The sequence below is a fragment of the Henckelia pumila genome, chromosome 1 (genome assembly GCF_033568475.1).
Source record: "Henckelia pumila isolate YLH828 chromosome 1, ASM3356847v2, whole genome shotgun sequence".
Classification (NCBI taxonomy): Eukaryota; Viridiplantae; Streptophyta; class Magnoliopsida; order Lamiales; family Gesneriaceae; genus Henckelia; species Henckelia pumila.
In genome coordinates this window covers 81,509,268-81,523,653 of record NC_133120.1, presented here as the reverse complement: position 1 = coordinate 81,523,653, position 14,386 = coordinate 81,509,268, and the positions used below count along the sequence as shown (strand labels likewise).

General features: G+C 35.9%; 1 protein-coding gene across 10 annotated transcripts; it reads left to right on the top strand.

Moving 5' to 3' along the window:
• The first annotated feature begins 2,229 nt into the window (after positions 1 to 2,229).
• On the top strand, positions 2,230 to 13,740 carry LOC140876362 (uncharacterized). Of its 10 annotated transcripts, none has more exons than XR_012148764.1 (22): positions 2,230 to 3,936; positions 5,845 to 5,930; positions 6,163 to 6,247; positions 6,365 to 6,537; positions 6,614 to 6,697; positions 6,941 to 7,312; positions 7,749 to 7,809; positions 8,793 to 8,883; positions 9,034 to 9,140; positions 9,207 to 9,455; positions 9,567 to 9,814; positions 9,892 to 10,122; positions 10,221 to 10,442; positions 10,544 to 10,597; positions 10,685 to 10,750; positions 10,839 to 10,979; positions 11,063 to 11,116; positions 11,539 to 11,598; positions 11,673 to 12,068; positions 12,150 to 12,832; positions 13,058 to 13,122; positions 13,195 to 13,740. XR_012148764.1 is itself a non-coding variant. In XM_073280310.1 (20 exons), exons 1-20 carry the CDS (start codon positions 2,562 to 2,564, stop codon positions 12,315 to 12,317), a joined length of 4,323 nt encoding a protein of 1,440 aa, XP_073136411.1. In that variant the 5' UTR covers positions 2,230 to 2,561; the 3' UTR covers positions 12,318 to 13,740. The 10 variants fall into 10 exon arrangements, 2 of the variants coding, with proteins under 2 accessions (XP_073136411.1, XP_073136412.1); XR_012148767.1 differs by having other exon boundaries at positions 12,150 to 13,122; positions 13,195 to 13,253; positions 13,342 to 13,740; XR_012148765.1 differs by having other exon boundaries at positions 12,150 to 13,122; positions 13,195 to 13,253; positions 13,328 to 13,740.
• The last annotated feature ends 646 nt before the right edge of the window (positions 13,741 to 14,386 follow it).

The following is a 14,386-nucleotide window of genomic DNA, read 5'->3' as shown; positions in this document are numbered from 1 at the left end:
AATATTTCAGCATGGAATATGCTCCACACGAAGATCGAACCCGCAACACTGAAAAATTTCTTCTCACGCCATCTCAGGACTTACCAACTCGTCTATACCCATGTGGGCTATATATAATATTTATTGTATGCGTTTGAACAACTATTTTATAAAAACCAATTTTTACAATTTAAAAATAATATATTTTGATTTCTATAAATTTTTTAATTAAAAAACACGTCTCACTTGTTTTTTTAAAAACTATACATGTAAAACATTTTTTTAAAAATACTTTTCAAATATATCATCCAAAACACATATTTTAAATATTTTTCATTTATAAACACTGAAAACATTTTTAAAATATTTGTTTAAACGGAGCCATAATGTTTTTTCAATTATATTATGAGATAATTTCATATTTTTTATGGTAGTTAGATTTTTCCCTTATTTTTTGTTGATATTTATATCCGTTTACTTAAAGTATGGTGATTATAAATATAAATTTATATTGATGTCACATTGACGATGAGCTAAGTTAGTTAGTATACATGATTCAAATTCGATTAACTACTAGCAACTGAGCATACACGTTGTGTGTGAAACATAATATGTTTGCATATTTTTTTTGAAAATTTCAATTTAATTACCATATTGTACAAAAATAAATATTATATAAAATTTAGTAAGATAAATCTTTATATAAGATATGAGAATTTAACCATCTCTACAAAATTAAATATGTTTAGGAGTTAATATATTAAAGGATAGGTTTGAAATTAAAAAAAAGGCTTCACCAAAAAATGCAATTACTATTCATCCCTCTTGCTTTATTAATAGTATCTATACCCATGTGGGCTATATATAATATTTATTATATGCGTTTGAACAACTATTTTATAAAAACCAATTTTTACAATTTAAAAATAATATATTTTGATTTCTATAAATTTTTTAATTAAAAAACACGTCTCACTTGTTTTTTTAAAAACTATACATGTAAAACATTTTTTTAAAAATACTTTTCAAATATATCATCCAAAACACATATTTTAAGTATTTTTCATTTATAAACACTGAAAACATTTTTAAAATATTTGTTTAAACGGAGCCATAATGTTTTTTCAATTATATTATGAGATAATTTCATATTTTTTATGGTAGTTAGATTTTTCCCTTATTTTTTGTTGATATTTATATCCGTTTACTTAAAGTATGGTGACTATAAATATAAATTTATATTGATGTCACATTGACGATGAGCTAAGTTAGTTAGTATACATGATTCAAATTCGATTAACTACTAGCAACTGAGCATACACGTTGTGTGTGAAACATAATATGTTTGTATATTTTTTTTGAAAATTTCAATTTAATTACCATATTGTACAAAAATAAATATTATATAAAATTTAGTAAGATAAATCTTTATATAAGATATGAGAATTTAACCATCTCTACAAAATTAAATATGTTTAGGAGTTAATATATTAAAGGATAGGTTTGAAATTAAAAAAAAGGCTTCACCAAAAAATGCAATTACTATTCATCCCTCTTGCTTTATTAATAGTATATGACATTGTTTGGTTTGATGTATTATTAATCTATGTATAACTTATCCCAATTAATTTCGCCTTATTTTCGTCATATTATTTATATATTTATTAATTAATAATTTTACATCAGTTAAATCAAATAAATTATAATCTATCCATCAAATCAAATAATATATTAAATGTTTTTTCTTATTTATTTTTAATTTACCTTATATTATTTATCTATGGATTACTTATCCTATCACTCAAACCAAACGATGCCTAGATATAGATTAATAATACTACTTTCCTTATCACATAATGCGTATATAAAAAATAAAATAAAATATAATGGTTTCAATATGAATTAAAATGAAACATTATAAAGATTATTTAATAGCATTGAATAGCATAATAGTTACATAATTATGATTCCAAAGGATCAAATTGCAATTTCTGGGCAACGGGCTTCGACGCGAACATCACACCGTAGCAAACTCCGAAGCTCGACGTATCAGACTGCACCAATTCACGCGTAAAAAACCGAGCCAATAACACGACAACACGTCACCATTCAGTGAGTACACAAGCAAATTTCTGCCTCACTACTGGCCTGGTGCACTGGACTGGAACTTCCCTACGGGCTCAGAAGTCGCGTTTCTCCGTACTTGAACGACTCCCGCTTTCTAAACCCCTAAAGGAACCGCTGTTTCGGCAACGCGACTCTGTCTATGTCACTCAAAAAATCCGAAACACGTACCAAAAACGGATCCACAAAAGCGAAACTGACCCTCACACTAAATTTAAATAAAAAAGCAGACCCAAAAATTTACCCCCAAAATCGAAAAGAAACCCTAACCCTAGCCGCATCCACCCACCAAAAGCACACTCGAAACACACACGTGATAATCTTCCCCGCGACACCCCTTCTCTCTATCTGAATCCGCAGAAGGCGAATCGAATTAGGTTAGTTTTCGTTAGGAATTTGGGGAAATTTTTGGGGTTAGGTTCGAGGAAAATGGATTTCTGCGTCGGCCGGAAACGGCGATGGGCGAGATGACCGGTGGAGGCGGAGGCCGAGGTCGACGCCAGTGGCGTAGAAAGACGATGGCCGGTGGTAGGGGCACCACCGAGACAAAGATTGATATTAATACCAATCATAACGAGTGCCCTAATTCCAATTCAGTAATTACGGAAACGCCCCCGGGTATTCCAAATATCACGGAACTGCCCCCGACGTCTACAGCCGAGCTTGATTTCTACACTCAAGCTCGTAAAGCACTATCCTTTCGCCCGCCCTTCCTCTCGGACGAGTCACAGACATCTACAGCTTCTGTTTCCGGTGCTAATGATTTGCCCAATGGACTGACGCATTTGTTGAGTAGGCATTCCGATGGTCGTAAAAGGCACAAGAAGCCACATTCTGGCACGGAGAAAAAGTCCTCAGCCCCTAAGCAGCCGCCACGCGCAGGCATTCTTTGGACTGAGACTGATGAGTACTTTCGAGAATTGACAATTGAGGACATCGAAAGGTTGGAAGAGGTTGCAGTTGGGTTTTCTGGCAATGAAAAGTGTTTTATGATTCCATGTTTGGATAACGATGATTGTGTTCGTCGACGATATGATGCACTAAATGGATTGCTTATGCGATTCTGTGAGAATGATGGCTCGAGTATAGCTAATGGGAATGAATTGAATACGAATGGGATGGTTAAGGAGATGTTGGTGAAGGAAGAGAAGCAAGACTCCATGGATGTGGATGGTGATGAGGGAGAAAATGGCAATCTACTAATCATAGAAGAAAATAACGGAGACAAGAGAGAGAATGATGGGAAAAAACCTTCTTCTTTTAGTGGTGTAGAATGGCTTTTAGGATCAAGAAATAAAATTTATCTGGCATCAGAGCGACCTTCTAAGAAAAGGAAATTGCTAGGGAGAGATGCAGGCTTGGAGAAGCTCCATGTGGCACGTCCAGTTGCGGGGTTAGATTCTATCTGTCATTATTGTAGTTATGGTCAAAATGACGACCACTTGAATTGCCTAATCAAGTGTAGTTCTTGTGGGATGGTGGTACATCAGAGGTGTTATGGAGTTGAAGAAGAGGTCAATAATTCTTGGCTGTGTTCGTGGTGTAAACACAAGGATACTGTGGATTTGACTTCAGAGATGCCATGTTTGCTTTGTCCTAAACAAGGTGGTGCCCTGAAGCCTGTGCGTAAAACAGGTTTTGTGAGTGAGGACGAGGGCTCTGAGGTTGAGTTTGCTCATTTGTTTTGCTGTCAGTGGATTCCTGAGGTCTATTTGGAGTACACCGGATCAATGGAACCAATCATGAATGTGGATAAATTAAAGAATGCGAGAAGGAAGTCTGTTTGCACTTTGTGCAAGGTTAAATGTGGTGCTTGTGTCTGGTGCAGCAACGGTATGCTTTACTTCTTCTTATGTTACACCCTCCATTTTCTCGTTGGATGGCAGGACAGCAAAATTCTGTGTATTGTGCTATGGCTTCTTGGTGCGTTCACATATTGGACTGTTGGGCTGCTCCATGTTTTATCATTTGATTCTTGTTTGATGTGATTAGTCACGCCATGATCTGATAGAGAAAGCTCTGCCACGTTCAGATCTAATCTTTTGTACTGAGACTGTGAAAAGAATTAATAAAATAGAGATTGACATTCATTTTTCAAAATTTATGTTCCTCATCTACTTCCCTTATTTACCTTTCTTACAAGTTGTCCATGTTTCTTTTGGGGTAAGTGGCAGCCTTCACGGTAACTTTGAATATGTAACGACTTTCTATTGTTTGTGATAGTAGCTTGTAGATGCAAAAGTGTTGGCCAATCTTTGGATCCTTTGACCGCTGTTCTCTAATGTATCGTTATGGTGGGTTGCGAATAAAATTTGCATCAAGGAAATCACAAACAGATTATCTAAAACTAGAAGGATTTGGTACATCGGTATTAATCATGCTGTGGTAAATGGTAATTGTCCGTGTTTAGCTGTTACAATTTAAAACTGTTTCCGTTGTAAGATCCTCTAAATAATCTACCCTCTTTCCCCATGTGAATGGGTGTACTCACATTTCTTTGTTATTTGGCTTAATAAAAAATCTTGGAATTATAAGTCTCCAGAAGCTTACACAATCGATATAAGATTGTTTCTGGAGATAATTATGTTTTCAGTTGTTCGAGAGTATACATAATTATAGTAGTGCCCCTCTAGAAAAAGAATTTCCTATAGGAAGGAAATCAAGTTTAGATTTTTGGTTCATCATGGTCTCAGAGAAGCTTGCCAGCTTCTGTAGGTCATTTGTGTTTGAACTTTGAAGCAGTTGAGAACCATTTTTATCAGTTTAAATTGTTAGGTAGGACATGTCAAAGATGATCTCCACATATTGATATTATGCTTAATTATGGAGTATGTAAAAGTAAAATCAAATTGTAAACCTCTTCTAATGGAACACTGAACTAAATGGGTGATAAAGGTTAGCTTACTCGTCGTGAAAGAATTCTAGTTGTCTAACTTTAATGTTGGACACCTTTCACTGTATATCTTTCTTGATGATGATCGCCAGTTGGTTTGTCCCGTTCGTTAATTTGTTGATAAACTTATTACTTTACTTTTGTCTATTTAAAATTTGTGGAACCTGGACCTTTTTGGCTGGCCGACAATTGATTTGATCTAGAGCTTTAGGTCTGCTTAATGCATGAAACAAGTAATTACTTGTATGGATGAATTTTTTTAAGATTATCTGCAGAAGTGGGTGTATTATATTTACATATCTGTGGCGTAAGCCTTTCTTTTCATATTTGTAGAATTTACTCAAATTTAGATTATGGATTAGTTTGTGTGGTTAAGGATCTTTCCAATCTTTGTGTCTAAATTGTTTATACTGGTTGTGGATATCTTTAGTCATTGAAGAACCCATTGCACCCCCTCCATCTAAAAAATAATAATTCAAATAACGCCCTTGGATTTTGTCAAATCAAGGGTTTTCAAGAATTGTTCTGTGAAGGGGTTGTCAGTTTGTATACCTGAAGTTGTACTTCCTGGATGACATTCTACTGAATGGAAGTTAGTTACCTGCTGGATTTGGTGACTTGTTCGATATCATATTGTGTTATGTAGATGATGTGTTTCAATGCAAGTTTGTACTGGCTCATTGAAGCCACATGTGCCTCTTCCTGCTCGTTTAAGGGTCTAAGGAATTGACTAGAAAAGAAAGAATTTAAGCTTCTTCTGTGATCATAGATATTGATTAATTTAATTGCTTCCCATTAATTTATTTGTCTGCCAGTTACTGATGAATTGTTCACTTGGTGTTTGTTAGGAGCTTGTAGAACCTCATTCCATCCAATCTGTGCCAGGGAGGCTATGTATAGAATGGAGATATGGGGAAAACTTGGATGTGACGAGGTATGTACTCTTCTTATTTTTTAAATTCTTTTGTTGCTTTTATGGGTAAAGCTGTAAGTTAACTATTTTGGTTTATCAGTTCTATTGTTTTGTGGTTGTGTAGTTTTGGTTTTGAAAACAGCTAATTTTTTTGTTGCTCAGTTAGCCCATTTATAGACCTCTTAATACTTGCAATATCTCGTCTTTTTTGTCTCTCTTTGTTCATGTCTTCTGGTTTTCCAATGCCTTTTAGGTTGAATTGCGTGCATATTGCTCTAAACATTCAGAAGTTCAGCATGATAGTTGCAGTCAAAATGCTGAAGATGTTTCTTCTGCAGGTGATTCTGTTTCTCATGTTAGTAAGCAACGACAGATGGTGTCGACCGTAAATGAATCTCACAAGTTAAAAATTACCCAAACAAATGGTGATAAATTTTCTGTTGACACTGAAACAGCTGACACGGATCATAGTAAGCTGGATGATCTTTTGATGGATAAAGAGGCTATATTAGATAATAATGGACCATGTTCCGGACCACATCAGGCTGATAAGGAGGCAGTAGATAGGAATGACAACGAAGATGTTAATGCTGATGGTCCTCTCAATATCACTTTGATACTGAAGAAGGTATTGCGAAATAATGTAGGACAGTAAAGTCATTCTTGCTTGTTTCGTAAGTAAGCCAATCACATGTTTTATGCAGTTGATTGATATGCGGAAAGTTGATGCAAAAGATGTGGCCTTAGAGATTGGTGTTGCACCGGGTTCATTGAACTCAATTTTAACAGTAATGTTCACATTTTCTTATTTTTTCTTTTTTCTTTTTTGCTGAGTGATTTGATTCAATTGCTGGCTGAATTTTGTAAATCAAATTGCTGATTTGACAATGTTGAAAATCATTTTTCTTTTTGGGTGATCAGTTGATGTTTCTTTGAATTGATTTGCCTTTACTTTTTATTTTAGTTCCTTCTCATTTGCATTTTCTTGCTTTGCTTGTTTGCATTTTCTCATCTTGTTTTTCTTTGAGCAGGATAATCACATGGCACCTGAATTACAATGCAAAATAGTTAAATGGTTGAAAGACCATGCTCATATTGCTAGCTTGCAGAAAACTTTGAAAGTGAAGATTAAACCAATAGCCGTACCCAATGCTGCGGCAGATGTAGCTGAAGGTGCTAGTTCTGTTTCAGTTGAGAAATCTGATATTGCTGATGCAGTTCCTGTTAAATCTGTTCCTCCCCGGAGAAGAACAAAAGGAAACATGAGGATTTCGGGAGACGAAATATCAGGCCCCTGTAAGGAGAAAGTTGATGTAACCACCGAGCAAGGTGTTGACACGCGCGTTCGTGGTGGAGAGGATTTAAATGGTCCACCTGGGGAGTTTTTACCTGGTGAAACCAAGGTATTGTTGATGGCCTTTGTGTTTTAAATGTTTCAACTTTTGGAGATAGTCTTGATGCACTTCTGCATCGCCTTCGTTAACCAAGGTTTTTTGTTGTGTCACATTTATTTTTTCAATTTTTTTTGTTTGCAAATTAGAAGCGTCTACTAAAAGAATTTAAGATCGATGAGAACTAACTCATATGTTTAAGAATCCCATTTCTGGCATACAAGAGATCCAATTTGACATTTGTGGTTTCTTTTTATTACTTTTTAGTGCTGTGTTAAATGTGATTCTTTTCGGTTGTCTCTGATTTGTGGTCAGAATTCTGAGTTTTTTCAAGGTTAACACTGCATCAATGTAACGAAGGATGCCATTGTGCTAATTTCAATAAATCTGTTCATATTTTTACTAGTGTGATGTTGAACCTCTGAAGTTCATCATATGCTTTATGTAGGTGGTGATTGATCCTGTGCTGCACGAAGATAATTCATTGAGCGATCCCTCAAAATTTGGAGGTGTGCTACTTGGTCCCGTGTGTGATTGTGTTTAGAAGATTGGGGGTTAATGTTATACATTTAAATTAAACAGCTCTTGAAGGTGTTACTGATTTGCAGTTTATTCTGATGAAACCTACTTCTTTGCTGCATTTAAATTGTCATACCTTTCTTAATAAGGTTACTGTATTGTCTCAGAGGTAATAGTAGTTCATAGTTGCAGTGAGCATGCCAAGTATCATCATCATTAATATTATTGTTGAACCATGAAAATATTATTGTTGAACCATGAAAACAAGCACAAGTAATTTTCCCCAGCATTCTTGAAATACCATGTATGCCTTCACAAACTCTTCCTGATTCTGTTTTAGGGCAATTGGAGCTGAATATTCAATCATTGCCTATACCTGTTTGTCCTTTTTGAAAAAGGAAATTGAGAGAGGAAAAGTAAAATAATTACTATTCTGCTCTAAGCTCTTCACAGAAGTTTCTTTTCTGTTGTATGTTTAATGAACCTGGTACTATTCTCTGACCAGGATAACAGTGTATCTATTTTTCCTCCTGCTTTAAATTGACATTCTGTTGCAAACTTAGTTTAATTTTTTCTTCCTCGTGAAAATGGTGTATAAATGGCACCTGAATGTTCTTGAATTGTCCGCGTCTGCAATATATCTGTGTATTTTATATTGATGTTTGTAATTATTGTTGTTAATAAGCTTGTGTAGCTCTTTTTACCAAGGAGCCTCCAAGAATAACTTAGCAGATAAGACAGACAAGCATAGGAGTTCATGCTTGTCCTTTCATGCTATTTTTTTGGTTCCTTTCTTAGCTAAACGATTGAGTCCTTGAGTTTCTTGCTCTAGATTTATCATGGTTGAACTTGTGTTTCTGCTTTGTTGGAACTGGTATGTTATATCTCAGTGAGTTCTGTCTGTTGAGAACTATCTCTCCCACTCTCAAATATTGTTTGCCTATTTACACACCTTGATTGTTTGCTATGACAGATGAGATGTCAAGAGATCTATCCCACTGTCATGGTCTTGCTCAGGAGACTAAAAAATCAGAGCAGATGACTACTCATCCACTCTTAGTGACGTAAGCCTTGAATGGTTGAATGAACCATTTTGTATTGTACTAAGTATTGTATAATCAGGTGTAGGTGTCCTAGGTCCTTTTTCCAGTTTATTTTTCAGTTCTTCAAGATTAATTTGATAGTCTTAGACATAATCTATCTTTTCTCTGTAGAAATGGGGAATGTAAGGTCAGTTCATATGTGCATCCATTTATCTACAGCAAATTGTTGCAGACACAGAATGGCATGCTTGAGAAGACTGTGGATTACGAGTCGTCAGGTAAGATTTTGTTTTTTTCCCTATATTTATTCATGGGGCCAGGTGGTTTCTTACTAAACCTGGCAGATTTGACAGACCGAGAAGTTTCACAGTTCGAAGCATCTTCTAGTTCTGGCCACTGTTGTCATAATCATAGCTTGCGTGCAACTTCTGGTGGTGGGCTATCTGAATTTGATAGAGAAATTCTTGACCAATTGATCAAGGCGAGAAATCTGAATATGCTGAAATTGTCTCCTGAAGACGAAGTGGAAGGAGAACTTATTTATTCTCAGCAAAGCCTCCTTAGCAATGCTGTTACAAAGAAACGCCTATGTGGTCTCTGCTGTCATACTTTCTCGCCTTTTATGTGGAGATTTGTGGCTTTTATTGTTACATGCTGATCAAGGATGTTACTGAATTTTTTTCCTTGCTGTTCTATGTGCCCAGATGATGTGGTGATGAAGGTTGCTAGGAGTCTTCCTCAGGAGCTTGATGATGTAGGAAATAAAAAATGGGATGCTGTGTTAGTTTGCCAATATAATCATGAGCTTAGGGAAACAAAAAAGCAGGGCAGGAAAGAGCGTCGGCATAGGGAAGCTCAGGCTATATTGGCTGCTGCAACTGCTGCAGCTGCTGCTTCATCTAGAATATCATCATTTAGGAAAGATGCACTTGAAGAGTCAGCTCACCAGGAGGTTATCCTTCTGCTAAAATTTTTACTTGTGATTGATGTATTTTTGTATATAACTTTTGCTTGTATTTTCGTATTCAGGAACTTTTGAAAATGAATGCCTTTGATTTAAGGCCTGGGGCTTACTCACAATTGAATCCTCGAGTGAAAGAGACTCTTTCTATGTCTGCTGTTGCAAGAACTTCGCTAGATGCAACATGTGATACTTTCAATTTAGCTTCAGATATTTCAAAAGAACTTCCCAGAACGTGTGATATATGCAGACGTTCTGAGACAGTTTTGAACCCAATTTTAGTTTGTTCCAGATGCAAGGTATTTTCGTAGTTCTGTAATTTTTATTTTTGAATTAGCATTCTAATTTAATGTTCTGAATAGTATTATCGTCTTAATTACCTTCCTGTGGCTCATAGGTTACAGTACATTTGGATTGCTATTGTAGCATCAAAAGCTCAACGGGGCCATGGCACTGCGAATTATGTGAAGAACTATTTTCTTCTCAAGGACCTGGAGCTCTGACAACATATTCTTTGGAGAAGCCTTTCTTGATCGCAGAATGTGTTTTATGTGGTGGTACTGCAGGCGCTTTTAGGAAGTCAGTAGATGGTCAATGGGTACATGCGTTATGTGCTGAAGTAAAGACTTCTTTCTTTCCCCCTAAAAAATTATTTTACTTTTTTTGTTCTATTTTGCATTCTCCTCATAGTTTGTGCATTGTTATTTGTTATCAATATAGTGGGTGTTGGAATCAACGTACAGAAGAGGACAAGTCAATCCTATCCAGAGAATGGTAGGTGTATTTTGAATTTGTGTTAATTTCTTCTTTTGCTCCTTGACTGCCTATGTGAAATTGAATACGGACGGCATTATTTTTCAGGAAACTGTCTGCAAGGGAGTTGATTCTTGCATTGTTTGCTCTCGAAAACAGGGTGTCTGCCTTAAGGTGAAGATATATAAGATATGTGCATTGTCACACATGGTTATAACCTTTTCGTCAAGGTGATTATTTGTGTTTTTTTTAATCTGTACAGTGTAGTTATGGTCACTGTCAGAGCACATTTCATCCTACTTGTGCTAGAAGTGCTGGTTTCCACATGACGGTACAGACTGTTGGGGCCAAGTTGCAGCACAAGGCTTACTGTGAAAAGCATAGTTCAGAGCAGAAAGCGAAGGCATTATTTTCTTTTTTTAGTCAGTTTTAAATGCTGTAATCATTTATTTTTTAAATTGAATTTTGAAGTTCCTTTTTGCCCAGGTTGACACTCAAAGGTATGGGGTTGAAGAGCTTAAGAGTCTTAAGCAAATTAGGGTAAGTGAGCATGGCTTCCATTTCTTGGTGGTTGTATTCTGCTCCTTGTTTTTCTGTCATTCAAACTGAAATATAGGTTTTTTTGGATGGGTCATTGATAGGACAAGCAGTAATGTAACGATATTTATCTGAGAGATTATAACTCATGCTATTTTCATTTATATTCCCTGTCCCTTCTTCTTTATAATTAGATTTCATGGACGTAATTGATCTTAACCGAACCTTTAGTGTGAGGCGAGGATGATATTTGAGAAAACCGCGTGCCTACTTAGTTTTAGCCAATTCTGTGCTATTTAATGGTCTACACATTTTGCAGTAGACGAGAATTTGTTGGCTTGAATTAAATTTCCTATATTTACGTCGTCTTTCATGTTTTTATAACTTGCATAGGTCTGAGTTTTATCCATGTTTTCATTTGGCAGGTTGAGTTGGAAAGATTGCGCCTTCTATGTGAAAGAATTATCAAAAGGGAGAAATTGAAGGTAAGCTCTGCATGTGTTCCTCGCAAGCATACCTGTGGAGTACTAAAATTTTCTTCCGGTTTTGTACTTTTCAGCGCGAATTGGTTACTTGCTCACATCATATTCTTGCTTCAAGTCGAGACTCTGTTCTGTCTGCTTTGGCTCGTCACCCTTTTTATCAGCCTGAAATCAGTTCGGAATCAGCTACAACCTCAATCCAAGGCTACACTGATGGCTACAAATCAGGCAGCGAAATAGTACAAAGATCAGATGACATAACGGTCGATAGCACAGTTGCAGGCAAAAGGCGAATTAAAATTTCGATCTCCATGGACAACCAAAGACCACCCTACAGTTCTGCATCCCAAAACCTTCAGTTGCCAAAACCTTTGGAGAGGGTTTCAGTTTCTGGGAAGCAAATTCCACAGAGACATTCTGTTGTGCCTCGGAATCCGTCGGATGATGTGGAAAAGCATTCCAAGTATAATAAAGTGAGTGTCCTTATGGTAGTTGATGGTGATTCTGATTATTTTGTTTCGGCGTACTATTATTTATCTATGATATTTATGCAGCACACTGAAACTTTCGAAAAAGAGCTTGTAATGACCTCAGACCAAGCATCCATGAAGAATCAGCGGCTACCTAAAGGATTCGTTTATGTTCCTGTTCAGTGCCTTTCTAAGGACAAGGAGACTGTTCCAGATGCATCTTCTGGTGAACCCATGGAACGTAATGTGTAGATTCATCACCGTTTCGGCTCTGAGGCGCCTTGCAGGTGTCAGCAAAGTCCTAATACGGAACAGGACCTGCCTTGGCACATCAATGTTTTTCTTTCGTGCCGTTAATGGCTGATTTAGTGCTGAAATGGACTGAGCATGCGATTGGTTCAGGACGTTGGGCATTATTGTTGTATATGCGTTATCAAAGCATACTGTACAGTGGAAAGGGGTTTGTTCCCATTTCATGTATCTCAAGCAGCTCAATTGGTTAAGTCATGTTACTTTTTTCTAGTCTTCTTAACCTTTTTTTATGAATAGTTGTAGTTTCTTTCTCCATGTTAGAAAGGGCATTGAGTTTCTGCTTCTTGTAATTGTATAAAGCCAATTGATGGAGTGCCTTTATAGACTTGTAAAAGTTAGTGTATATATTCAGTTCTACAGTAAAAGCAATTACCTGGCAGCAGAATAATCATACTTGTTTCTTATAGATGCACCACATCTTTTGTGACCGGTTTCTGGTTTTCATATTGGCAAAAGTAAGTTGGTTGATTTTTTTGTATTCTTTATTCAAAAATATTCAAATAGCCGTTTAGTGTTATCTTATGCTGGCATGCCTCACAATGTTTGTAGTTGCTGCTTTGATATTTCACGAATCGGGCTCCAATTGAGTTGGATTCGTGTTTACCATTTAGCTGATACATTTTTCTCGAATGTAATATTTTTTGTTTTTGACAATCAAAATACTAGTTTTGCATCTGCAGGCTCAAGTTATTCACCGGTTCAGCCCCTCTCGGTCGCATGGGAATCATTGTAACGTGTTCTTCAGGTTGTTTTCTGTTTGATATTTGAATCAAAAGCTCATATTTCATGAACATCAACGAATTGCGCACTTGGGCAGGAGATGGTTTGAATTATTATAGTTTGAGCAGTGCTTCACCTTGTGGCAGAAGAGTTGAGGTATGGGATCATTTTGTGTTGTATTTCTTGTTCTAGAGGAATCACTTTCAACTTGTGATTGGATGTTTGGCTAGAATCGAACTTGTAGTTTCACCCCGGAAGTGGAGTTATATATGTTCAACGGAAGGATCTCTTTCAAACTCCCGTGATTGGACAAGCTGTTATATTCCACAAGTCCTGTTTTATGAAATGGCGATATATTTTTTTCTTCGTTTGTTCCATGGCTAGTAACACTGGCGGTAGATGCATTGGATGCAAATTATCTAGCAGATGGGCAGAATTGATTGTCAGCCTTTGGATTGCTGTTTTTTTGCAAGTGTTCCAATGCTTGTCTAGAAGTGTTTTACGAGGGTGGTTCAATCTCTCTCTCAACGATTTTCGGTATTTTGGCTACTATTTGGGTTAATCTTAAACCCTTGTTCCTTTTTTTTTTAAAAAGGGATATTGAATTGTTTCATTCATACTTGGTACAGTCTCCATGTTTCCAGTGGAGTTTGATGATATCTGAACAAGTTATTTCTTGTTTTGACTATTTAAAAGAAGACATTGGAGAGTGGTGCTGCAATTAGCTAACTGGTCTTCTGTGTTGTGAACATGCTCAATGTTCTCTTCAGGGGGAGTAGAACTTCGATTAAACTAGATCAAACGGATTAATATTCGGAAACTGGATTCTTATTTTTAAAATAAAGAGTAGGTTTTTTGTGTGACGTATCAAATATGTGATACAGATTTTGCATCTAACTTCATTCACGAAAAAAATATTTCGGGTCGATCTTCTTATGGGAGACCTACGTAGTAATACTTTATGGGTGGGGATAAAGTATATCTCATAATTTTTTTTTTTTTTTGAGATGATTGAATAAGAGTTTTTCATTCTATAATCTTTTCAGTTGGTTTATTTGGTTCGATTATGATTTATTATAAAAAAAAAATTGTTTCGAATTAATTTATAAAAAAAAAAAAAAACATTATTGAGCCGTATAATTTGACTATTGGAGCATCACAAAGTTCAATTTGGATCATAAAATCGGAATTAGGCCTTTTGGTTTTTTAATAAATTTAAATCTTATTATTCAATGTTTTTTTGAAAATTCCAACTTTTTATTTTTTCTTCTGAATTTATGGGGTAACCG